Below are 26,807 nucleotides of genomic sequence, written 5' to 3' on the forward strand. Positions count from 1 at the left end.
TGTCACTCAGTAACCCCTCTCCCCCCAGCGCCCTGTGTTACTGACTGTATCTCTACTGATGTTAATCCAGCTCCCTCACACTGTCACTCAGTAACCCCTCTCCCCCTAGCACCCTGTGTTACTGACTGTATCTCTACTGATGTTAATCCAGCTCCCTCACACTGTCACTCAGTAACCCCTCTCCCCCCAGCACCCTGTGTTACTGACTGTATCTCTACTGATGTTAATCCAGCTCCCTCACACTGTCCCTCAGTAACCCCTCTCTCCCCAGCGCCTTGTATTACTGACTGTATCTCTTCTCCTCTCTTTCATCCCCGGTTTAACTGATTATCAACTATAAGCTGAGTAGATCTCTGAACAGTGTGTAGATCATTGTTTCTGATCACATCACACAGAAGCAAATGGATTTGGGGAGCCAGTGAAACATGGTGGGTTTAAAGTATTCGGGTCCGATGGGGAAGTTGTGGCTTTGTGACAATTCACCATGGTGTATGGAACCTGCTGCAGCAGCAGACGTGTGGAGCACTCAGTGGAATAACTAACTGCTCCAGGAGAATCTGTCACAGGTACACCTCAACGTGAAGCTGTTGTGATCACAGTTGTGAATCCCATGAGTCAGGGTGACAGGATAAGCTCTGTGCTTGGGGAGTGGGGCTGCCATGTAATGTTACACGTACAGCAGTAAATTTCTGTTGCCCACGTTAGCTAATCATGTCTTTGTTCCTTCCTTGTAGAGACGAAGGTGAGCCCAGGACAGCAGTGGACAGCAGTGGTGGTGTTCGTAGATCTCCTCTCATCCATCGTTCACGTCTCCCTCCGTCAGGAGCTACTAAGTGCCAACATAAAAAAGGTACATAAGTGTTGGGATGTTTTTCTCCGAAGCCTTTGCCCATCTGGGTTAGATCCGAGGCAGAGGGGGAGACTCCTGAGAGGCAGGGTTCAGCAGAGACAACTTACCCAATACACTGAGCGAGAATCACTGTGCTGTACCTGTCCTGGGAGTGTTTGATGGGACAGTGTGGAGGGAGCTTTACTCTGTATCTAACCCCGTGCTGTACCTGTCCTGGGAGTGTTTGATGGGACAGTGTAGAGGGAGCTTTACTCTGTATCTAACCCCATGCTGTACCTGTCCTGGGAGTGTTTGATGGGACAGTGTAGAGGTAGCTTTACTCTGTATCTAACCCCGTGCTGTACCTGTCCTGGGAGTGTTTGATGGGACAGTGTAGAGGTAGCTTTACTCTGTATCTAACCCCGTGCTGTACCTGTCCTGGGGAGTGTTTGATGGGACAGTGCAGAGGGAGCTTTACTCTGTATCTAACCCCGTGCTGTACCTGTCCTGGGAGTGTTTGATGGGGACAGTGTAGAGGGAGCTTTACTCTGTATCTGACCCAGTGCTATACCTGTCCTGGGAGTGTTTGATGGGGACAGTGTAGAGGGAGCTTTACTCTGTATCTAACCCCGTACTCTACCTGTCCAGGGAGTGTTTGATGGGGACAGTGTAGAGGGAGCTTTACTCTGTATCTAACCCCGTACTCTACCTGTCCAGGGAGTGTTTGATGGGGCATCTGGTGTAGGGAATAAGACGATCTTTTGAATTCACTATGTGGAGAACTCAAAAGCCAACAAGTTGAAGTAAGTGAGTTGGCAAATTGTGATGAACTGACGACTTCAATCGACAATTCTCTGTTGCAGTTGAAAGGAATGTCACAGCATCCTGCCGTGGTGCAGTTTGTGACACCGGATATTGCCGTGGTATCGCTGGCCAACACCTCTCAGCTCTTTCTCATTCCAGTTGCATCCCATCTAAACGACACCTTCCACTTTGACTCAGAGAAGCTCTCTGTGGGGCAGACCATCTCTGTGTCGCTGCGAACCACTGGAATGGGACATCATGGGATCCCACTAGCTGCACGAGGTTCCACCAAACACCGCAGAGTAAAGCGAGAACACAAGCTGTCAGAAGCTGGGGACGAAGCTTTGCCTGGGGTTCAGCATGCACTGTGTATCGGGGATATGGTCAGCGGCACTGTGAAATCAGTGCGGGCAACCCATCTCCTGATCGCATTACAAGGCGGCGTGACTGGGTTTGTTCATGCCTCAGAGATCCTGGACCACGTCCCCGAGGGCACTGTTCCAACATCAAGGCAGAAAGTCAGCAATGTCGTGACAGCAAAGATCATTGGAGGCAAAGAAGCAAAATCTCACAGGTAGGTACTCTGCTGGTCATCTGAGTGTCTCTGTATTTGATCTTAAACCATGATGAGCTGCAGCGGGTTTGCCCAGGTCTGGGAACACAATGGGACCTGTGGCATAAGTGGAGAATCTGCAGTGGCTGTTCCAGGGGAGTTTCACTGTTACTAAGCGGTTTGAGATAGCAAGCTGCTGCTACAGGCTTTTATTCTATTGTGTGCATGGGTGAAGCAACAGATATTGCCCATCCCTCATTACCCTGATTGCTTTAAGAGTCAACGCATGGTGGAGGCCTGGAGTCGTGTGGTAGGGAGTGACGGGTTATCTTCCCTGAAGGACATTAAAGACTGGGATTTCTATAGCGCCTTTCACATCTGCACAATGTCCCAAACAACTTTACAGCCAATTAAATACTTTTGAAGTGTCGCTCGTCTTGTAATTTGGAAAACACTGCAGCCAATTTACACACAGCAAGATTCCACAAAGAGCATAGTGGCTTTGTTACTAGACTAGCAATCCAGAGGCCTGGGCTAATGATCCAAAGACATGAATTCAAATCCCACCACAGCAGCTGGAGAGTTTAAATTCAGGTTTTAAATAAATATGGAATAAAATGCTAGTTTCAGTAATAGTGACCACAAAACTACTGGATTGTCGTAAAAACCCATCTTGTTCACTAATGTTGTTTAGGGAAGGAAATCTGCCATTCTCACCTGGTCTGGCCTACATGTGACTCCAGACCCACAGCAATGTGGTTGACTCTTAACTGCCCTTTGAAATGGCCCAGCAAGCCACTCAGTTCAAGGGCAGTTCGGGATGGACAAATGCTGGCCTTGCCAGTGATGCCCACATCCTGTGAACGAATAAATAAAGAGGACCAGATAATCTGTTTTAGTGATGTTGTTTAAGGAATAATTACTGGCCAGGACACTAACTCCCTCATCGTCTACAAAATAGTGGCTATGGGTTCATTTAGACCTGAACGGGCGGCAGGGCTTTGGTTTAACATCTCATCCGAGTGACTGCCCCGCCGGCAGTGCGGCGCTCCCTTGGGTCTGCCAGGCTGCTGAGGGGTGTGTATTCAATGTATGTGGAGTCCACATATATCGGCAAATCTACAGAAACCAGAATGAGCTGTGTTTTGTGGTTGGTGATGGTACAGGACCTTGTAATTCCACAAGTTTCTTTTTACATCTTTTTCTGTCAATGACTAATGTGTTGTTTTTGTCTTCCCGTCATGCCAGGTTTTTGCCAATCACACACCCGCACTTCGCAATGACTATACCAGAGTTAACACTGCAACCAAGGTGAGGCAAGACACAGTGACCAGTGGTGAGGTGTAATGCCCCAGGTCACAGAAAACTTAGAGTGCTCTGAACATTTCTGGTCTCCATATTATAGCATCATACAGAGGCACTGGAGAAGGTGCAAAAAGGATGATACCAGATGTGGAAGGTTGTAACTATCAGCACAGATTGAACAGGCTTGGGACCCTTTTCTCTAGAAAAGAGAAGACCGAGGAGTGACCTGATCGAGGTCTTTAAAATTATGAAGGGGTTAGAGGGTTCAATAGGGTAGGTGTAGAGCAGATGTTTCCATGTGTAGAGAAGACCAAAACTAGGGGCCATAAATATAAGATAGTCACTAATGAATCCAATAGGGAATTCAGGAGGAAGTCCTTTACCCAGAGAGTGGTGAGAATGTAGAACTCGCTACCACAGGAAGTGGTTGAGTTTAGGAACATTGAGATGAATTAGGGTGGGCGGAGGCTTGAATGGAGCAGTAACACTGGCGCAAACCTGTTGGGCCGAATGGCCTGTTCCTCTATTGTAAATTCTATGTAAAGGCTTAAAACATTGGGATGGTGAACGGCTCAGTGAGTTTTCGAGCATAGAACTGAGTTATGCAGACCATGATACACAGATCTTTGTGTCAAGTGAGCATGTATTGTCCTGCTCCTGATTGCTGTGTATGTTGGCCTGTGGGTATGAGTTGGGGATTGGTTCCGGCTCAGCTCTCATGCTCTGAGTTGAATAACTTGTCGGCACTCGCTGTCAAGACTCACTCTTTAAATAGATGCTAAACCAAGGTGCAGGAGCGATCCTGGCATTGAGTCAACAGCTTTTCAGTAGGAGAGCAGGGAGTAATCAGATGGAACTGAGGGGCTTTTATGAAGTCATAAACTTCAGGAGCAAATCCCTCGATCCAGGTTCTGTGTTCACTTTCCAGGAAAGATTGGTTGAATGTTTATTAAATTTAAAAAATGATTGGCGATCTAATCTTGAATCTGTGCACATCTTCCATCGCCTTCCTGCTGACTGTCCTCTTCCTTCCCCAGCAAGCTGTCAGGAGAATGTGCAGTAGTGCTCCAGGGCGAGCAGTTAGCTGACAGGCTCAAATCCTTCAAACTCGGCCAAGTGCTGACTTGCTACGTGTTCAAGGTATGGCAGCTCATGTCTTTCTGTCGCTATGTACTGGGGGCAGGAGATCAGAGAGGGGGTGGGGGTTGGTCACTGAGGGGAGCCTGGGGTGGGGGATGGTGGGAGGGAAGGGTGATTCTGAACCCTCCATGTTATCATTCTGATTTCAGTAACATGTAACAGTCAATGTGTGAAGTTTACGCACTGGTGTCAACTCAAACTTTAAAACATGAACATACGAATTAGGAGCAGGAGTAGGCCCCTCGAGCCTGCTCTGCCATTCAGTAAGATCATGGCTGATCTGATTCCACATTTCAGCCTATCCCCAATAACATTTCACCCCTTGCCTATCAAGAATCTATCTACCTCTGCCTTAAAAATATTTAAACTCTGCTTCCACTGCCTTTTGAGGAAGAGAGTTCCAAAGACTCACGACCCTCAGAAAAAATTTCTCCTCATCTCTGTCTTAAATGGCGACCCCATATTTTTAAACAGTGACCCCTAGTTCTAGATTCTCCCACAAGGGGGAAACATTCTTTCCACATCCACCCTGTCAGGACCCCTCAGGATCTTATATGTTTCAATCAAGTTGCCTCTTACTCTTCTAAATTCCAGCAGATACAAGCCTAGCCTGTCCAATCTTTCCTCATAAGACAACCCGCCCATTCCAGGTATCAGTCTAGTAAACCTTCTCTGAACTGCTTCCAATGCATTTACATCCTTCCTTTAAATAAGGAGACCAGTACTGTACACAGTTCTCCAGATGTGGTCTCACCAAGCCCTGTATAACTGAAGCATAACCTCCCTACTTTTGTATTCAATTCCCCTCGTGATAAACAATAACATTCTATTCGCTTTCCTAATTACGTGCTGTACCTGCATACCAACCTTTTGCAATTCATGCACCAGGGCACCCAGATCCCTCTGCATCTCAGAGCTCTGCAATCTCTCACCATTTAGATAATATGCTTTTTTATTCTTCCTGCCAAAGTGGACAATTTCACATTTTCCCACATTATACTCCATTTTCCAGAACTTTGCCCACTCACTTAACCTATCTATACATCTTGCCAACCAGAATATGACCTATTTGTGCCTACTGTTTCCTGTTAGCTAGCCAATCTTCTTTCCATGCCAATATGTTACCCCCTACACCAAGCTTTTATTTTCCTCAAAAACCTTTGATGTGGCACCTTATCAAATGTCTTCTGGAAATCTAAGTACAGTACATCCACCAGTTCCCCTTTATCCACAGCACGTTACTTCTTCAAAGAACTCCAATAAATTAGTTATACATGATTTCCCTTTCACGAAACCATGTTGACTCTGCTTGATTACCTTGAATTTTTCTAAATGCCTTGCTATAACATCTTTATAATAACTTCTAACATTTTCCCTAAGATAGATGTTAAGCTAACTGGCCTGTAGTTTTCTGCTTTCTGTCTCCCCTTTTTGAATAAGAAGTTATGTTCGCTATTTTCCAATCTAATGGAACCTTCACCGAATGTAGAAAATTTTGGAAAATTAAAACCAATGCATCAACTATCTCATTAGCCATTTCTTTTAACACCCCAGGATGAAGTCCATCGGGACCCGGGGACTTGTCAGCCCACAGCTCCAACAATTTGTTCTGTACCACTTCCCAAGTGATTGTAATTTTCTTGAGATCCCCCCTCCCTTCCATTTCCTGATTTACAGCTAATACTGGGATGTTACTTGTATCCTCAATAGTAAAGACCGATGCAAAATATCTGTTCAATTCATCTGCCATCTCCTTATTATCCATTATTAATTCCCCAGACTCACTTTCTATAAGACCAACACTCACTTTGGTAACTTTTTTTACTATCTGTAGAAACTCTTACTATCTGTTTTTATATTTCTAGCTAATTTTCTCTTGTACTCTTAATTTTTCTCTCCTTATCAATCTTTTAGTCATTCTTTGCTGTTTCTTATATTCTGTCCAATCTTCCGACCTGCCTCCCATCTTTGTGCAATTGTAGGCTTTTTCTTTAAGTTTGAAACTATCTTTAACTGTTTTAACCTAGGATGGCGGGTCCCACCTTTGGAATTTTTTTTCTCGTTGAAATGCATCTATTTTGTGTACGCTGAAATATCCCCTTAAATGTCTGCCACTGCATCTCTATTAACCTATCCCTTAACCTGATTTGCCAGTTCACTTTAGCTAGCTCTGCTTTCATGCCCTCATAATTGCCCTTATTTAAGTTTAAAATACTAGTGTTGGACCCACTCTTCTCTCCTTCAAACTGAGTGTAAAATTCAATCATATTTTGATCGCTGCGACCTAGCCTTCACTATGAGGTCATCAATTAATCATATCTCGTTGCACAGTACCAAGTCTAGTATAGCCTGCTCTCTGGTTGGCTCTAGAACGTGCTGTTCGAAGAAACTATCCTGAAAACATTCTATGAACTCATCTAGGCTACCTTTGCCCATCTGATTCTTCCAGTCTATATGTAGGTTAAAATCCCCCATGATTATTGCCGTACCTTTCTGACAGGCTCCCATTATTTCTTCCTTTATACTCTGTCCTACCTTGTGGTTACTGTTAAGAGGCCTGTAGAGCACTCCCACAAGTGACTTCTTGCCTTTGATTTCTCATTTCTACCCAAACCGCTTTTACATCCTGGTTTCCTGAACTTGGGTCATACCTCTCAAAAATGCTAATACCATTATTAATTAACTGAGCCAGCCCTCGACCTTTCCCTAGCTTTCTGTCCTCCTTGAATGTCATGTACCCTTCAATATTCAGGTCCCAATCTGTCGTCCTGCAGCCATGTCTCTGTAATGGCTATCAAATTGTACTTATTTATTTCAATTTGCACTCTCTTCATCTGTTTTGTTTCGAATGCTGCGTGCATTCAGATACTGAGCCTTTAGTTTTGTCCTTTTATTATTTTCGTAATGTATAGCCTTATCTGTTGATTTACTCTTAGATTTGTACGCTCTGTCCCTTCCTGTCACGATCTGTTTATCATTTCCCATATTAATACCTTTCTCTCTTGCCTTGTCTCTAATCTTTGATTTACCACATCTTCTCAAATTTGATCCCTTGCCCCCACTATTTAGTTTAAAACCCTCTCTACTTCCCTAGTTATGTGGCTCGCTAGTACACCAGCCCCAGCACGGTTCAGGTGTAGACCCTCCCAATAATCTCACGGTTTAGTACAAGCTATTTCACTTCAGTAACACAACTTAAATTTCCCCCTCACTGACCTGCCCTTGCTCAAGCTCCAGTTATTGTATGTGAGCAACTCTCTCGCATGTTCTGCCACATGACCCATCCTTCTCTGCACTGTTTTTTTTTCTGTAACGAGACTGTGTCTCACCAACTTTTAACCTCTCCCTTTCTCTTTCTTTGGTCACCAGTACAACTGTGCCAAGCAGTGTCTGGATGTGGAAGTGACTCCCGACATTTGTGGAAAAATCGAGCTGCTACTGTTGTCTCATAATCTCAAGGTGAGTGTTGCAGATTGTAATAAGAACATAAGAAATAAGAGTAGGCCATTCAGCCCCTTGAGCTTGCTTCATTCAATAAGATCATGGCTGATCTGATTGTGGCTATAACTCCACTTTCCTGCCTACTCCCTATAACCTTTGACTCCCTTGTAGATAAAAAGTCTGTCTAACTCCGCCTCCACTGCTCTCTGGGGAAGAGAATTCCAATAAAAAGCGACCCTCTGAGAGAAGAAATTCCTCCTCATCTCCGTCTTAAAAGGGAGACCCCCTTTTCCTGACACTGCGCCCCCTAGTTCTCGATTCCCCCATGAGGGGAAACATCCTCTCAGCATCTACCTTGTCAAGCCCCCTCAGAAATTTATATGTTTCACTAACTCCAAAGAGTATAGGCCTAACCTGCTCAATCTTTCCTCGTAAGACAACCCCTTCATTCCAGGAATCTGCCTAGTGAACCTTCTCTGAACTGCTTCCAATGCAAGTATATCCCTCCTTAAGTTAGGAGACCAAAACTGTACAGAGTACTCTATGTGCAGTCTCACCAGTGTCCTGTACAGTTGTAGCAAGACTTCCCTACTTTTATACTCCATCCCCCTTGTAATAGAGGCCAACATTCCATTTGCCTTCCTAATTACTTGCTGTACCTGCATGGTGGAACAGGATTAGCACTCCATGGAACTGAGATGCCCTGCCATGCCTCTATTATTTATCTGGATTAAGAGAAATAAACATAAGACTTAAATAAATAAAGACACACAGCAGCTACTCACCAGTCATCTGCTTCCCTTGTGCTGATGTCACTTTGTTATAAAGAGTTAACACAAATGTTTTCATTCAACTCTTATCCAAATACCTCAGATTTTAATTAACCGGGAAACTGGAAATAAAGGACCCCTCCTTCTGTGCTGCCCCCCCCCCTCCCCGTCGCGGACCCCTCCTCCTGGTTCTTTTGTCAATTAAATTTATATCCTTTGGTTACTGGCCCACCTGTGAGTAGAAACAGTTTCTCCTAGTTATCTGTATCAAAATCTTTCATACTTTTGAACTGCTCTATTAAATCTCACCTTGACTTTCTCTGGTAACAGTGAGTCTTTTCATTACTGGCTATATGTGCAGCTGGTTTCCCAGGAACCCCAACTCGACCAGTAATTCCAGCGAGATCGTTTGATCTCCATCGGTCTGTTCTAATCTTACCACTTGTAATATCTTTTTTCTGCCTCCCCACCGCCCCTGCCTCTTTAACTCAGAGCCTGAAACATCCCGAGAAAGAGTTTCGATCTGGTCAGGCCTTGACAGCGATGGTGATCGGTCCCGATACCACGGAGACCCGTCTCAGCCTCTCTCTCACAGGTAAGACAGAGGTAGCAGGGCACTGTGGTGGACCAGGGATGGGAGGTGTCAATGTACTGGCAGTTACTCCCATTTATTTAATTCCTTACACTGAGCGAATTGTTGGAACAGTGAACAGCAACTGAGAAGGATGCTTGGCCAGGATGGGGGTGCTGCAAGAGGTACAAGCCGATATGGGTTCAGTAGGTGATATTACCAGTGGGGAGAGGCGGTACAGTTAGAGGTTTGTGGGCTGAGATTCCCTGAGGGCGTGCTGGCTGAAGCCTCTGAACGGGGAGTGGCGCACATGCCAGCTGGAGGGCAGAGGATCAGAGCTGGGACACAAGGCGAGAGGCAGTTGCAGAGCTGGGTTCCAGCCGGGACATCGGGGGTTGTGGAGTTTGTATAAGATGAAGGACCAAGAGTTGGCACAGGCCAACTCAAACCAGGGGAGCTGGGAGGGGCTGAATGGGTGGGACGGGTTGCGGGGGAGGGGGCAGTGGGTAGGGTGGGTTGCAGGGAGCAGTAGGTGGGGTTTGATTAGGGCAGACTCCAGCCAGATGAGCATTGCAGTGTGGTAATGCTGACAGCTTCGCTGGGTCCAGGCTCCGGCTCCGTGTCAGTGAGCTGGCGATTCCCTGCTGAGAGAAGATTGAAAACACTCACTCTATTATTTTGGAACGCAATTTGTTGCCATCCTGTTTTAATATGGGCGGCGCAGTGGTTAGCACCGCAGCCTCACAGCTCCAGGGACCCGGGTTCAATTCTGGGTACTGCCTGTGTGGAGTTTGCAAGTTCTCCCTGTGACCGCGTGGGTTTCCTCCGGGTGCTCCGGTTTCCTCCCACATGCCAAAGACTTGCAGGTTGATAGGTTAATTGGTCATTATAAATTGCCCCTAGTATAGGTAGGTGGTAGGGAAATATGGGATTATTGTAGGGTTAGTATAAATGGGTGGTTATTGGTCGTCACGAAGGGCCTGTTTCAGTGCTGTATCTCTAAATAAATAAAAATATTCATTCTTTGTTAAACTATCTTATTTAAAAATTCATTCTTGTTCACTGAAACACTCTCTTCAGGTGTGTGTTCGCTGGATGAAGGTTCGATAACACTGGGCATCATCAAAAAGGTCACTCCACGTGTTGGGGTCACCATCAGCCTCCCTTTTGGAAAGACTGGCCGAGCGGGCCTGTGTGACATGGAGGATTCATACAGTGAGTCGCCACTGGAGGGGCTTGTCCAAGGCCGAATGGTGAGGTCAGTATCCGAGCTGTGGAGTATGTAACGAGCAGCATTCCCCTGTGAGGCTGCCCCTCTCGCGAGCCAGGCCCCCCCCACTGTCTATATTTACCATTACTGCACTTCTAGACTGTGGCCTGGCAGCGGGGAGGAAAGTGCACACTTTGCATTGCTTGTAGTTCAGGGGGCAGCACTCTCGCCTCTGAGTCAGATAGTTGTGGCTTCAAGTCCCACCTCAGAGACTTGAGCACAAAAATCTGAGCTGACATTCTCAGTGCAGTACTGAGGGAGTGCTGTACTGTCAGAGATGCCATCTTTCAGGTGAAATGTTTAAGTGCGGCCCTGTCTGCCCTCTCCGATCCCAAAGCCACTACTCGAAGAAGAGCAGGGGAGCTGTTCCCAGTGTCCTGACCAATCATTAACACTAAAAGCAGATTATTTGATGATTATCTCATTGCTATTAGTGGGAGTTTGCAGTGCACATCTTAGCTTCAAGGGTAATTAATTTTCTGTCAAATGATTTGGGATGCCAAGAAGGGTGCTATAAAAATGCAAGATCCTTTTTCCTATGGAACCGGTGCCTGGAATGAATTCCAGTTATGTTGTGTTGTCACAGCTGCACATTGTTTGCTGATGTTTGACCGACTGACTTGGAAACCTCGGTGACTGTGAAAGTGAACAGTGGGCCCGGGTGCCCCCCGGCCTGGCCCACCCCCTCGCGCGCGCCCTGGCCAGCCCCCGTCCCCTCACGTGCCCCTAGTACTGAGGGGAGCCCTGCACTGGTTGGATGAGATGTTAAACTGAGGCCCTGACTACCTGCTCGAGTGGAAGTAAAAGATCACTTGACAGTATTTCGAAGAAGAACAGGGGAGTTATCCCTGGTGTCCTGGCCAATATTTATCCTTCAGTCAACATCACTAGAAACAGATAGTCTGATTATTCTCACATTGCTGTTTGTGGGAGCTTGCTGTGTGCAGTTTGGCTGTCGCGTTTCCTGCATTGTAACAGTGACTACATTTCAAAAGTACTTCATTGGCTGTAAAGTGCTTTGAAAGACACAATAAAAATGCAAGTCTTTTTTTTCTGTAGGTGCTGTGTTATTTCCAAAAATGAGGATCAGTTGGCGGTTTCCCTCAGAAACTCCAGGTGAGCATTTCTCAATCAACCTCCCTCTTTGCTTTGTGATCCCTGGACCTTGCAAGCAGCCGGAAGTTATACTGCAAACAAACAGCTCCTCTGGGACTTGAGGGGCCTGACTGAGAGTGCATTGCAGAGGGGAATCTGGCCCCAGTGATACAGGGAAGAGCTACACAGAGTGACTGGTTAAGTAAATTGGAGTTTATCAATCTTCAGATAGGAAGTCTTGGGGAGAGGAAGTGGCAGTGGGGACCCTGCGGAAATATCCAAGATACTTAGAGGGGTAGAGAAAGTAAACCAGTGACATCTTTTAATCGAAACCAATGTTCTGAGTTTAAAATTCTCTTTCAAAAGCAAAATACTGTAGATGCTGGAAATCTGAAATAAAAACAGAAAATGCTGGAAATGCTCAGGTCTGGCAGCATCTGTGGAAAAGAAACAGAGTTAACGTTTCAGGTCTGTGATCTTTTGTCGGAACCATGAATTGATGAAAGGTCATTGATCTCCAGCATTTTCCATTTTTATTTAAAAATCTCATTCTTTTTTTCAAATCCCTCGGTTCACTCACCCCTCCCTATCTCTGTCACCTCCTCCTGCCCTCCAACCCTCCGAGCTATCTGCTTCTCTAATTCTGGCTTCTTGAGCATCCCTGCTATCACTCCTCCAATGGCTGCCTGGGCCATAAGCTGTGGAATTCCCTCCCAAAACCTCTCCACCTCTCTCTCTTTTCTCGAGCTCTCTCCCCTCCTTTTAGATGCTCCTTAAAACTGACCTGTCACCTGTCTTAATATCTCCTTATGTGAGTGTCAGATTTTGTTTAACGCTCCTGTGAAGTGCCTTTTGTCATTTTTATTTTGTTCAAGGTGCTATATAAATGCGAATTGTTGTTGAATTTGCCTCCTCTATCCTGTGTGCCTCCTGAGGGACCACCTGTCCCCAAGCCTGTAAAGCCCATTTCTCCCCCTGTTCAGCCTTGATTACAGCTCTGCTGTTCTAATTGTTCTTAATAAATAACTTCTTATTCAACCACAAACTGTTTCACCAAATCATTGCTGGATCCATGAGGAAAGAATAGCAAGCTGGAACTCCCTCAAATAACGTGTAGAATTTCAACTGACCAAGCCCCCCTTTCCAGTCAAATGCTAATTACATAGAATCTGCAGAACCGAAACAGGCCATTCGGCCCAACAGGTCCAGGCTGGTGTTTCTGCTCCACACGAGCCTCGTCTCACCCTACCAGCATATCCTTCCTCCCTCATATGTTTGTCCAGCTTATCCTTAAATGTATCTAGACTATACACCTCACCACTCCCTGTGGTCGCAAGTTCCACATTGTCCCCACCCTCTGGGTAAAGAAGTTTCTCCTGAATTCCCCATTGGATTTATTAGTGACTGTCCCCTAGTTTTGGTCTCCCCCATGTGCCAAGAGACTTCTCTAGGTCTACCCTATCGAATCCTTTTATCATTTTAAAGACCTCTATCAGGTCACCCCTCAGCCTTCTCTTCCATAGAGAAAAGAACTCCTGGTTGTTATAAACTCTCAGTTCTGGTACCATCTTTGTGAATCTTTTTTTGCACCTTCTCCAGTGCCTCTCTGTCCTTTTCAGTTTATAGAGACCCGAACTGTGCACAGGATGGTCTAACCAAGGTTTGATTCAAGTTTAACATAACTGTTCTGCTTTATTGCCTGTGTTTAACTGAGAACCTGTTTGAGACTTGTCATCCTGCTGTTGTTTTCTGGGTTTTTGGATTGTATTCCAGACTGATGTCTGTCTGTGCAATTCCTCTCCAGAGTGTCACCTGGAAGTGTGTCTTCAGTACGTGACCGAGAGATTGCGTCGATCAAGGACCTTCGGAAAGGGCAGCTCCTGAGGGGTTACATAAAGGCCATTGGAGAGCCTGGAGTCTTTGTCAGGTGAGCACTGTGTGGTGGTGAGGGAGGTCAGTCGTGAATTAGTGTAAGAGCCTACAGCAAGCCGTTGCTGGCGAGTGTAGCAGTGTGTAAGCTGAGTGCACACACCCCTTATCCTGGCTTTCCGCTGTGGGACACTGTGACATTGAATGAATGTTTCATGGCACAAGCCTGTTCCATATCACTGTCAGCCACATGCATGCAGACTTGGACAATGTGCACACTTGTTCTTCTGTGTGAGTCTTTGCTGTTGAGTTGCTGTGAAGGGGAGGGGAGGTGCGTGGTGCCAATCCTCTGGCGTTTTGAAGATCTGGCCAGTTGAGTTGTTTCACCACCTGCCCCTGTGATGGCCTACAGGGGGGTGACCAGGTAACAAGGTGGGAGGAGCTGAGGCATTGAGCAAACAAAGGAAGAAATATACATGTGAGAAGGGGGAGGCTATTTCCTTTCTTCATTATTCAGAGAATAAGACTATTGGTGACTCTCTTGTATTTATGGTCCCAAGTTCTGGTCTCCCACCAAGTGAAAACATTTTCTCTAGGTCTACCCTATGATACACTCTCATAATTTTAAAGACCTTAAAAAGTTACCTCCCACCCGTGTCTTCACTTTTCTAGAAAAAATAGCTCCAGCCTGTTGATCCTTTTCTGATAGGTATAACCTTTCAGTTCTAATAAATCTTTTTGCATCTTCTCCAGTGCCTTTTTATAATATGGAGACTGGAACTGTTCACTGTACTCCATGTTATCTAACAGTCCTGATGAACTGTCACTGACCTGAAACGTTAACTCTGTTTCTCCCTCCACAGATGCTGCCAGGCCTGCTGAGTATTTCCAGCACTTTCTGTTTTTATTTCAGATTTCCAGCATCTGCAGTATTTTGCTTTTGTGTTATCTAACCAAGGTTTGGTACAAGTTTAACGTAACTTAGCTACTTTGCAATTCTAAACCTCCAGAAATAAACCCCAGTGCTTTTTTTTATGGCCATATTGACCTGTGTCACTACTTATGGTGATCAATGTGTCTGTACCCCAAAACACTGATCCACTACCAAATTTAGACACAATATCCAAGGGTATATGGCCTCCTTATTCTTCCTACCATATGCTCCACCTCACACTTACCTGTATTGAAATGTAATGGCAATTACAGACCCATTCTGCAAGGAAAGGAAACTGTAGCAGTTAGTTCCAACAGCCTGTGGTTTGAGGCTCCTGCGGTGCAGTGCGGTGCGGTGGGGTGGGAGCTGAGTTTATTTGGTCAGCTTGGCTGTCCAGGGAGCCTCGCTGTGCTGAGATGGGGTGTGGGAGTATTTCAGTGTGTGGTCTTTGTGTTTCAGCCTCTCTGCCTCGGTGTCAGGTCGTGTCCAGTACCAGCACACCACTGATTACTTCGTCAAGGATCATGAACTCTTCCTGAAAAACATTCCCAAAGGAAAGCTGGTGACGGTCAAAGTGCTGAGGTAGGAATTTATTGGGAGAGCTGAGCAGAACGAGAGAGAACCAGTGTGTTAACTGGGATCGGGAGGGTGATGGCTCCAATTGGATACATTTCCCATTCCCATTGCTCCTTCTGCATAGCCCACCGATTTTTCCCTTTGAGTATTTATTCCATTTCCTTTTGAAAGTTCCTGTTGTATCTGTTTCCTTTGTCCTTTCAGGTAGCAGATTACAACAACTCACTGTAAAATTAAAAACATCTCCCAGCTCTTCTGCCAGTTATCTTCAGTCTGTCTTCTCTGGTTACTGATCTTCCTACCAGTGTCAATAGTTTCTCCCTCTCTACCAAAAACCCTTCATAATTTTGGACACCTCCATTAAATCTCCCATTGATCTCTCTGCTTTGAGGAGAAAAATTCCAACTTCTCCACATAACAATTCCCTCATCCGCAGTACCATTCCAGTAGATCTCTTCTGCACCCTCTCCAAGGGTCATATAGAAACCAAAGGAGTTTCTTTACCACACAAGATATCTTGGCAAAAGATTTGCTGTGTTTTGCTCTACATATTTTTAAAATTTTCTTTGCAGTGTGAATAATGAACAAAGCCATGTGGAACTTTCACTCCTCCCCCGGGACACAAGGAAACCAGATCTGCTCCCAGAGTCACTCGGCCTGTTACTCAAGGAGTCTAAGGAGCTGAATGAAGAGGGGGAGGTCACTAAGATCAGCAAACGCAAGAGAGGAGCTTTGGAGAGCGAGCAGGTGAGGGAAACCCCATGCAGAAACCTTTATAAGTTGTTTATTTTCTCCAAGCTGAGTTGCTGACTCGCCTTCGCCGTCCTCCTGTACTTGCAGTGTGTTAATTCAGAGAGTGGCACTGTCGTACAGCCAGGAGGGGCTGAGACCACCCATAGTCTGTGCCAAGTGAGTAGGGGGTGGTCCGGTCAGTCTCGACACAAATGGGCTGACGGGAGCAATGGGAATCACCCTGTTCCCTGCTTCTAACCACTATCCAGTGACTCAGCAATACTCCTGGAGATGTCAGCGCTTGATGCTGACTGTCCAGTCCATACAGAATTGACACTGGAGTCAAGTGCTGACATCACTGCCGGAATCAGACAACAAGCAGAATCTGAATCTGCCAATTCAGAGACTGTAGTTTTTACTGAAAAGGGGTAACTAACTCATGACGGACTCCATTCATCATTAAGTTATGTATTTGTTATTGATAGCATTGGACAAATCCTTTATGCTACATATTTCTGTTCGATTATAAATAAACATTTTAGTTTCTTTAGGTATAAAACTCGTTTTAATAATCTGTCAGTCCAAAGGAAGTAGTATTATAGTGAAACACCTTAGGTTTCAGTGAGCAGGTTACTGCAAGAAAGAAAAAATGTTAATCCCGGTCTCTCAGTCCAGTGGGGGTGTGGGAGGAGTTGAGGAGGAGGGGTTGAGGAGAGGGGTGTGGGAGGAGGGGAGGGGTTGAGGAGAGGGGTGTGGGAGGAGGGGAGGGGTTGAGGAGAGGGGTGAGGTTTTTTAATCCGAAAGAATTTGGCTCTTCTCTCCAGTGCTGCCTGTCACTGTGTGGGTGATCTCACTGTCTGGTCAGCTTTTGATTCATTCGTGTTTTCTTTCCCATTAGCTGTCCTGCAAAGAAATGAAAATAAGAAAGAAACTGAAAAATTCAGAAGAGAGCGATAGCGGAGTGGAGGTATACTGTCGTGAGGTGGAGAGCGATACAGATGTTGAGGTGAGTGTCTCTGGATTTATAACCCAGTCTCGGTTCCAGAACATTCTGGTCCAGTCATCTCCTGGCCATGTGTCCGTTCTCACACGCGATACCCTGGAATTGATTCCTCTGTAATCATCTCCTGTCCTGTACTGTAGGTGCTGACTCTCGCTGAGTCCCATTGTTTCAGAACCACTGCCCTTCAGGAAAGAAAGAACTTGCATTTATGTAGTGCCTTTCACAGCCTCGGGAGTGCTGTATAGTGCAGTCATTGTTGTAATGGTGGGTGCAGCAGCCAAACTGCACACAGCAAGCTCCCACAATCGGCAATGTGATAATGACCAAAACATCTGTTTTAGTGATGTTGGTTGAGGGATAAATATTTCCCAGGACACTGGGGAAAACGCCCCTGTTCTTCTAAATAATTGCCACAGGATCTTTTATGTCCACCTGAGGGGGTAGCTGGGCCTAGATTTAGTGTCTCATCTGAAAGATGGCACCTCTGACAGCGTGGCCCTCCCTCGCCGCTGACCCTTGCGACAGCACAACCCTCCCTCGCCGCTGACCCTTGCGACAGCACAACCCTCCCTCGCCGCTGACCCTTGCGACAGCACAACCCTCCCTCGCCGCTGACCCTTGCGACAGCACAACCCTCCCTCGCCGCTGACCCTTGCGACAGCACAACCCTCCCTCGCCGCTGACCCTTGCGACAGCACAACCCTCCCTCGCCGCTGACCCTTGCGACAGCACAACCCTCCCTCGCCGCTGACCCTTGCGACAGCACAACCCTCCCTAGCCGCTGACCCTTGCGACAGCACAACCCTCCCTCGCCGCTGACCCTTGCGACAGCACAACCCTCCCTCGCCGCTGACCCTTGCGACAGCACAACCCTCCCTCGCCGCTGACCCTTGCGACAGCACAACCCTCCCTCGCCGCTGACCCTTGTGACAGCACAACCCTCCCTCGCCGCTGACCCTTGCGACAGCACAACCCTCCCTCGCCGCTGACCCTTGCGACAGCACAACCCTCCCTCGCCGCTGACCCTTGCGACAGCACAACCCTCCCTCGCCGCTGACCCTTGCGACAGCACAACCCTCCCTCGCCGCTGACCCTTGCGACAGCACAACCCTCCCTCGCCGCTGACCCTTGCGACAGCACAACCCTCCCTCGCCGCTGACCCTTGCGACAGCACAACCCTCCCTCGCCGCTGACCCTTGCGACAGCACAACCCTCCCTCGCCGCTGACCCTTGCGACAGCACAACCCTCCCTCGCCGCTGACCCTTGCGACAGCACAACCCTCCCTCGCCGCTGACCCTTGCGACAGCACGACCCTCCCTCGCCGCTGACCCTTGCGACAGCGCGACCCTCCCTCGCCGCTGACCCTTGCGACAGCGCGACCCTCCCTCGCCGCTGACCCTTGCGACAGCGCGACCCTCCCTCGCCGCTGACCCTTGCGACAGCGCGACCCTCCCTCGCCGCTGACCCTTGCGACAGCGCGACCCTCCCTCGCCGCTGACCCTTGCGACAGCACAACCCTCCCTCGCCGCTGACCCTTGCGACAGCACAACCCTCCCTCGCCGCTGACCCTTGCGACAGCACAACCCTCCCTCGCCGCTGACCCTTGCGACAGCACAACCCTCCCTCGCCGCTGACCCTTGCGACAGCACAACCCTCCCTCGCCGCTGACCCTTGCGACAGCACAACCCTCCCTCGCCGCTGACCCTTGCGACAGCACAACCCTCCCTCGCCGCTGACCCTTGCGACAGCACGACCCTCCCTCGCCGCTGACCCTTGCGACAGCGCGACCCTCCCTCGCCGCTGACCCTTGCGACAGCGCGACCCTCCCTCGCCGCTGACCCTTGCGACAGCGCGACCCTCCCTCGCCGCTGACCCTTGCGACAGCGCGACCCTCCCTCGCCGCTGACCCTTGCGACAGCACAACCCTCCCTCGCCGCTGACCCTTGCGACAGCACAACCCTCCCTCGCTGCTGACCCTTGCGACAGCACAACCCTCCCTCACCGCTGACCCTCGCGACAGCGCAACCCTCCCTCGCCGCTGACCCTCGCGACAGCGCAACCCTCCCTCGCCGCTGACCCTCGCGACAGCGCAACCCTCCCTCGCCGCTGACCCTCGCGACAGCGCAACCCTCCCTCGCCGCTGACCCTCGCGACAGTGCGGCCCTCCCTCGCCGCTGACCCTCGCGACAGTGCGGCCCTCCCTCGCCGCTGACCCTCGCGACAGTGCGGCCCTCCCTCGCCGCTGACCCTCGCGACAGTGCGGCCCTCCCTCGCCGCTGACCCTCGCGACAGTGTGGCCCTCCCTCGCCGCTGACCCTTGCGACAGTGTGGCCCTCCCTCGCCGTTGACCCTCGCGGCAGAATATATGTGAGCCCAGAGTGTCAGACGAAATGGGGCCTATGTGTGATGCCCATTGCAGTCGACGTGCATCCTTATTTTGGGTCTTGAACCTGGTGCTGTCTAATATGTTGGCTATATTCCATGAGTGTCATTAAGAAGTTTTTGTATGTTGTCTTATTGGCACCGAGCAGATAACAGCCACTCATCTCCCTCAACAGGAGCAGGAGCAGAAGCCCATGAAACCTAAGGTCCCCAGACTGCAGGTGTCCAGTAGCTTCGCCTGGGATGCGAGTTTAAACACCATCGCTCCTGTGATAGGGAGACGGGAAGACGTGAGCTCGGATAGTGAGGAAAATGAGAGTGAAGACTCCAAGGTAAGAGAGTTCTGCCTATCGCACTATATTAATTAGTTTTCTAAACTTTGCACTGATTTCCACACAGACTGTAGCAATCTCTAGGGAAAGGAGTAGAAAGTGTACTTTTTGTTAAAGATTCGGTGGGTGTGAGAGCAGCATGCAGTGCTGAAATTGCTGTCCATCTGGTCAAAAGGAGAAATTGCTTCTGTGGATAATTTTACTAACAAACACATCAGCGAGGGAGGGGAGAGTAGCAGGTCAGTGATGGGCAGCAGGAATTGAAGGGGCTACGAGGGGAGAAGAGGGGCGCTGGGTAGTGGGAGATGGAAGGGGAGCCGGGACAGAGCATTTGTTTTCAGATAAAACAAGGGAGACTGCTTCAAATGCTGGAAACCTAGAATAACAGTAGAAATTTAAAGAGAAAAATTTGTTTAGCAGAGTGGGATAGGCAGGGAGAGAGAGATTAACAATAATGCATCAGCAAACTCGATCCATGCAAAGAATAATGGTAAAAAAAAAATAGAATTAAAGGCTCTTTATCTGAATGCACGAAGCATTCATAATAGAGTAGATGAACTCATGGCACAAAGAGATAAATGGTTCAGATCTAATTTCCATTACAGACATGGTTACAAGGTGACCAAAGTTGGGAAATAAATATTCCAGGGTATACAACATTTCAAAAAGACAGAATGGAAAAGGAGGAGGAGTAACCCTGATAGTAAAGGATGACAGAAGGACATTGGTGAGAAAGGATCTTGGTTCAGAAGATCAGGAAGTAGAATGAGCGGCACAGTGGCGCAGTGCTTAGCGCCACAGCCTCACAGTTCCAACAACCCGGGTTCGGTTCTGGGTACTGCCTGTGCGGAGTTTGCAAGTTCTCCCTGTGACCGCGTGGGTTTCCTCTGGGTGCTCCGGTTTCCTCCCACCGCTAAAGACTTGCAGGTTGATAGGTAAATTGGCCATTGTAAATTGCCCCTAGTGTAGGTAGGTGGTAGGAGAATGGTGGGGATGTGGTAGGGAATATGGGATTAATGTAGGATTAGTATAAATGGGTGGTTGTTGGTCGGCACACTCGGTGGGCCTGTTTCAGTGCTGTTTCAATAAATAAATAAAAATAAATAAAATAAAAATAAAATCAGGTGGAGATTAGGGAGAGCAAGGGTCAGAAACGCTGGTGGGAGTAGTTTATAGGCCCCCCTAACAGTAGTTATACTGATGATAGAGCATTCAACAAGAAATAATTAGAGCTTGGAACAAAGACAATGTAATAATTGTGGGGGACATTAAATCTTCAGATGGACTCAACCAATCAAATTGGTAAAGGTGGTCTGGAAGATGAGTTATTGAATGCTTTCATGACAGTTTCTTGGAACAATACGTTGTGGAACCAACTAGAGATTAATCTCATAGTAAAAGATCTTCTGAGGACAACATGATCATAATAACACTGAATTCCATAGGAAGTTTGAAAGTGACACATTCTGGTCCCAAACAAGAATCTTAAACTGAAACAAAGCCAATTACTTGGGTATGAAGGGAGAGCTGGCTAGGGTTGATTGGGTAAATAGACTAAAAGGTATGGCGATAAATAAACAGTGGGAAACATTTAAAGAAGCAATTCAAAATGTTCAACAAAAATACATTCCATTAAAAAAAAACTGAGCAAGGAAGATCCTTACGAGGGAAGTTAAGGAGAGCATTAAATTAAAAGAAGAGTCTTACAATGTTGCGAAAAATAGTAGTAAACCTGAATCATAGAGCCATTTATGGTACAGAAGGAGACCATTCAGCCCATTGAGTCCATGCTGGCTCTCCACAGAGCTATCCAGTCAGTTCCATGCCCCCACTGAATCCCCCATGAGGATTGGGAGTGTTTTAGAAACTCGCAAAGGGCAACCAAAAAGTTGATCAAAAGAGAAAAAATAGAATGAGAGTAAACTAGCCAGGAATGTAAAAACAGTTTGTAAGAGCTTTTACAAGTATGTAAAAAGGAGAGTAGCTAAAGTAAACATTGGCCCCTTAGAAGCAAAGGCAGGAGAAATTATCATGGGGAATGAGGAAATGACAGAGACATTGAATATATATTTTGTGTCTGTCTTCACAGGAGAAAGATACAAATTACATACCAGAAATAGAGGGTAATCAAGGGGCTAATAAGAGTGAGGAACTTAAGGTAATTAATTATCAGAAGAGAGAAAATATTGGAGAAACGTCAGGGTCTAATATCCGACAAATCCTCAGGACCTGATGGCCTACACCCTAGGGTTCTAAAAGAGGTAGATACAGAGATAATGGCCATGATTTTGTGTAGCCCCCTGAGGCTGGGTCGGGGGTGAGGGGATATAGAGTATCACAATGGGGGCAGGAGGGCCTGTCGCCAAGTCGTCTTCGTGGGAGCGGGTTAGGCCGTCAGTGGCCTTCTTGCCCAGAGGCCAAATGAGACCCTTAAGTGGCCAATTAATGGGAAATTAAGGGCCTCTTCCTGCTGCCACTGGGATCTTACCAGCAGCGGGCAGGTGGTGGGGAGATTGCCTTGTAACACGAGACACCTTCCGTGGGGATGGGGAGGGTGGGGTGTCCCTCCTCTGGGAAATTTGTGGCCCACAGAGAACCGCCACCAGGAACAGCTTTATCCCCAGGCACCCCCTCCCCCTGGATTGCGTGGCCACCCCCTCGCCGGGCCTTTCAGACTGGCCCTGGCAACCCCGTCTCACTTACCTGAGGTCCAAGGTTTCAGCGCCGGGCCTGGGGCCGAGACCTCTGCAGTACCAGCAGTGGCCACCGCTCCTGGTGGCTCTGCTGATACTGCTGAGCTGCCAGCCCTGTGATTGGCTAAAGGCACAGGATACTGCAAAGGCAATGGGCCCTGACAATATTCCGGCAATAGTACTGAAGACCTGTGCTCCAGAACTTGCCGCACCCCTAGCCAAGCTGTTCCAGTACAGCTGCAACACTGGCATCTACCCGGCAACGTGGAAAATTGCCCAGCTATGTCGTTCACAAAAAGCAGGACCTGTCCAACCCAGCCAATTACCACCCCATCAATCTACTCTCAATCATCAGTAAAGTGATGGAAGGTGCCATCAAACGGTACTTGCTTAGCAATAACCTGCTCAGTGACGCTCAGTTTGGGTTCCGCCAGGGCCATTCAGCTCCAGAACCATTACAGTCTTGGTTCAAACATGGATAAAAGAGCTGAACGCCAGGTGAGGTGAGGTGAGAGTGACTGCCCTTGACATCAAGGAGCCCTAGCAAAACTGAGGTCAATGGGAATCAGTAGTGGGGGGAGAACTCTCCGCTGGTTGGAGTCATACCTAGTGCAAAGGAAGATGATTGTGGTTGTTGGAGGTCAATCACCTGAGCTCCAGGACATCACTGCAGGAGTTCCTCAGGGTCGTGTCCTAGCCCCAACCATCTTCAGCTGCTTCATCAATGACCTTCCTTCATTCATAAGGTCAGAAGTGGGGATGTTCGCTGATGATTGCACAATGTTCAGCACCATTCGCGACGACTCAGATGCTGAAGCAGTCCGTGTAGAAATGCAGCAAGACCTGGACAATGTCCAGGCTTGGGCTGATAAGTGGCAAGTAACATTCACGCCACACAAGTGCCAGGCAATGACCATCTCCAGCAAGAGAAAATCTAACCATCTCCCCTTGACATTCAATGGCATTACCATCGCTGAATCCCCCACTATCAACATCCTAGGGGCTACCATTGCCCAGAAACTAAACTGGAGTAGTCATATAAATACCGTGGCTACAAGAGCAGGACAGAGGCGAGGAATCCTGAGGCGAGTAACTCACCTCCTGACTCCCCAAAGCCTGTCCACCATCTACAAGGCACAAGTCAGGAGTGTGATGGAATACTCTCCACTTGCCTGGATGGGTGCAGCTCCAACAACACTCAAGAAGCTCAACACCATCCAGGACAAAGCAGCCCGCTTGATTGGCACCCCATCCACAAACATTCACTCCCTCCACCACAAACTCACCGTGGCAGCAGTGTGTACCATCTACAAGATGCACTGCAGCAACTCACCAAGGATCCTTAGACAGCACCTTCCAAACCCGTGACCTCTACCAACTAGAAGGACAAGAGCAGCAGATGCATGGGAACATCACCACCTTCAAGTTCCCCCTCCAAGTCACACACCATCCTGACTTAGAACTTATCGCCGTTCCTTTACTGTCGCTGGGTCAAAATCCTGGAACTCCCTTCCTAACAGCACTGTGGGTATACCTACTCCAAATGGACTGCAGCGGTTCAAGAAGACAGCTCACCACCACCCTCTGAAGGGGTATTAGGGATGGGCAATAAATGCTGGCCTGGCCAGTGACGCCCACATCCCAGGAATGAATTTTAAAAAAACAGCTCGTTGGTGGGATCGCCATCTTTAAAGGGACGAGGATCCTGGCTCCTGGAACTTTGATTTAAAAAGACCAGAGGATCACTCTTGGGGACACGAAAAGGCAGAGATGGGCTTTCCCCTTCCTTTTCGGCCTGGTGGCAGGAGCCCCACTTCCAGCCCAAAATCCAGCCCAGTGGGTGCACTGGTTATGATTTTACAAAATTCCCTAGATTCTAGAATGGTCCCGGCAGATTGGAAGTTAGCAAATGTAACACTGCTATTCAAGAAAGGAGTGAGAGAAAACAGGGAGCTCCAGGCCAGTTAGCCTGACATCAGTCATTGGGAAAGTACTGGAATCTGTTATTAAGGAAGTCTTAACAATGCACTTGGAAAATTATATGATCAGACAAAGTCGACATGGTTTTACGAAAGGGAATATTGTTTGACAAATTTGTTAGAATTTTTTGAGCATGTAACTAGTAAGGTAGATAAAGGGGAACCAAAAGATCCATTAGCGTGGATAGAGGATTGACTAATGGCAGGAAGCAAAGAGTCGGGATAAACAGGGCAGTTTCAAGTTGGCAGGCAGTGAATAGTGGAGTGCTGCAAGGATCAGTGCTGGGGCCTCAGCTATTTACAATCTATATTAATGACTTAGACGAGCAGACCAACGATGATGTATCTAAGTTTGCTGATACAAAGGTGGGAACGTAAGATGTGAGGACACAAAGAGGCTGCAAAGAGATATAGACAGGTTATGAGTGGGCAACCGGGTGGCAGATGGAGTATAATGGGGAGTGTGAGGTTATTCACTTTGGTAGAAAGAATAGAAAAGCAGAATTTTTTTAAAAGGTGTGAAACTTCTAAATGTTATTCAGAGAGACTTGGGTATACTCGTACAAGGAACACAAAAAGTTAGCATGCAGGTACAGCAAGCAGTTAAGAAGGCAAATGGCATGTTGGCCTTTATTGCAAAGGGATTGGAGTACAGGAATAAGGAAGTCTTGCTACAATTGTATAGGACTCTGGTGAGACCAGATCTGGAATACTGTGCACAGTTTTGGTTTCCATATCTGAGGAAGAATATACTTGCCTTGGAGGTGGTACACTGAGGGTTCACTAGATTGGTTCCTAGGATGAGCAGGTTGTCCTGTGATGCGAGTCTGAGTAAATTGATCCTAAACTCTTGATTTTAGAAGAATGAGAGGTGATCTCATTGAAACATACAGGACTCTGAAGGGGCTTGACAGGGTAGACACTGGGAGAAGTGGGGAGCGGGTAAGCAGGGAATGTCATCTTAATTTGATTATGTATGTTTGTTCTTCCTTTAGCCCAAGATGAAGCAGAGAGAGAAAGAAGCGGGCAAGCAGCAGGTGGAGAAGGAACTGGCAAAGGTTGAAAGACAGCTGATGGACCCCAGTCGGCAGCCGCAGACAGCAGACGACTTTGACCGTCTGGTCCTGAGCTCCCCCAACAGCTCCATTGTCTGGATGCAGTACATGGCGTTTCACCTGCACGCCACAGAGATTGAGAAGGCACGGGTTGTGGCAGAGAGGGCCCTGAAAACCATCTCCTTCAGGTAGGAGCCTGACTGGACCTAGGAGAGAGCGCGAGAGATAGCTTCCATCAGGAGAGCTGGCCCCCACCGGTGTCAGCAATGGGGTGGGGGGGGGGGGTCTTTTCCCTCGAGTGGAGGAAATGGGGCTGTGATGCACCCCTCAAGCTCTCTGGGATGTTAGGGTGTTCCTAGTAAGTACACACCAGTTAGTTTGAAACTAGTGGTGGGAAGATTCTAGAAACAATCAGGGGAAAAAAAATTAACAGGCACTTGGAGAGCTTTGACTTGATTAAGGATAGCCAGCACGGATTTGTAAAAGGCAGACCATGTTTGACTAATCTAATTGAATTTTTTGATGACGTAATAGGGAAGGTGGATGAAGGGCATGTGGTAGATGTTTATATGAATTTTAAGAAAGCGTTTAACAAAGTACCACATGAAAGGCTGGTTAACAAAATTGAGGCTCATGGAATAGGAGGGTCAGTGTCCAATTGGATAAAAAATTGGCTTAAGGACAGAAAGCAGCGAGTTGTAGTAAATGGAGACTGGAGGATGGTAGACAGTGATGTTCCCCAAGGATGCTAGGACCACTGATTTTCTTTTTGCTATATATAAATGGCTTGGATCTTGGAATACAGAGTCGAATCTCAAAATTTGTCACTACCAAACTTGGAGGAGTGGGAAACAGCGAGGATGATGTGAACTGCCTGCAACAGGACATAGACAGGCTGGCAGAATGGGCAGAGAGGTGGCAGATGGAATTTAATACTGACAAGGGCGAGGTGATGCATTTTGGCAGAAGGAATAGGGAGAGGCAATATGTAGTTAATGGCACAGTTCTAAAGAGTGTGTAGGAACTGAGGGACCTCGGGCGGGGTGGGGAGGTGGTGTGGTGGTGGGGGGGCGGGTGCATGTGCATCGATCTTTGAAGGTGGCAGGACATACTGAGAGAGTGGTTAGTACTGAAGACACAGGCTTGCTACACTCAGACTTTTGTATTCCGTGTCACTGTGCACTGACACGGAACACAAAAATCCGAGTGTATCAAGCCCGTGTCCTCAGTACCTTGCTCTACGACAGCGAGGCCTGGACAACGTATGCCAGCCAAGAGCGACATCTCAATTCATTCCATCTTCGCTGCCTCCGGAGAATCCTTGGCATCAGGTGGCAGGACCGTATCTCCAACACAGAAATCCTCGAGGCGGCCAACATCCCCAGCATATACATCCTACTGAGCCAGCGGCGCTTGAGATGGCTTGGCCGTGTGAGCCACATGGAAGATGGCAGGATCCCCAAGGACACATTG

The 26,807-nt window shown here is 47.8% G+C and overlaps 1 protein-coding gene across 3 annotated transcripts in view; it reads left to right on the top strand.

Moving 5' to 3' along the window:
• The window catches only part of pdcd11 (programmed cell death 11), a 99,789-nt gene that overhangs the window by 56,256 nt on the left and 16,726 nt on the right, over positions 1-26,807 (top strand). For 2 of the 3 annotated variants that reach the window (XM_068053197.1, XM_068053198.1), the window contains exons 20-33: positions 735-850; positions 1,693-2,207; positions 3,435-3,497; positions 4,529-4,631; positions 8,001-8,090; positions 9,335-9,437; positions 10,494-10,671; positions 11,743-11,799; positions 13,583-13,705; positions 15,041-15,163; positions 15,730-15,904; positions 16,788-16,895; positions 19,425-19,607; positions 25,275-25,522. In XM_068053197.1, coding sequence (XP_067909298.1) covers positions 735-850; positions 1,693-2,207; positions 3,435-3,497; positions 4,529-4,631; positions 8,001-8,090; positions 9,335-9,437; positions 10,494-10,671; positions 11,743-11,799; positions 13,583-13,705; positions 15,041-15,163; positions 15,730-15,904; positions 16,788-16,895; positions 19,425-19,607; positions 25,275-25,522 — 2,185 coding nt within the window. The remainder of the gene's footprint in view (positions 1-734; positions 851-1,692; positions 2,208-3,434; positions 3,498-4,528; positions 4,632-8,000; positions 8,091-9,334; positions 9,438-10,493; positions 10,672-11,742; positions 11,800-13,582; positions 13,706-15,040; positions 15,164-15,729; positions 15,905-16,787; positions 16,896-19,424; positions 19,608-25,274; positions 25,523-26,807) is intronic. The other variant, XM_068053199.1, reaches the window with a different exon arrangement.

Source organism: Heterodontus francisci, chromosome 20 (assembly GCF_036365525.1).
Source record: "Heterodontus francisci isolate sHetFra1 chromosome 20, sHetFra1.hap1, whole genome shotgun sequence".
NCBI classification, from domain to species: Eukaryota; Metazoa; Chordata; class Chondrichthyes; order Heterodontiformes; family Heterodontidae; genus Heterodontus; species Heterodontus francisci.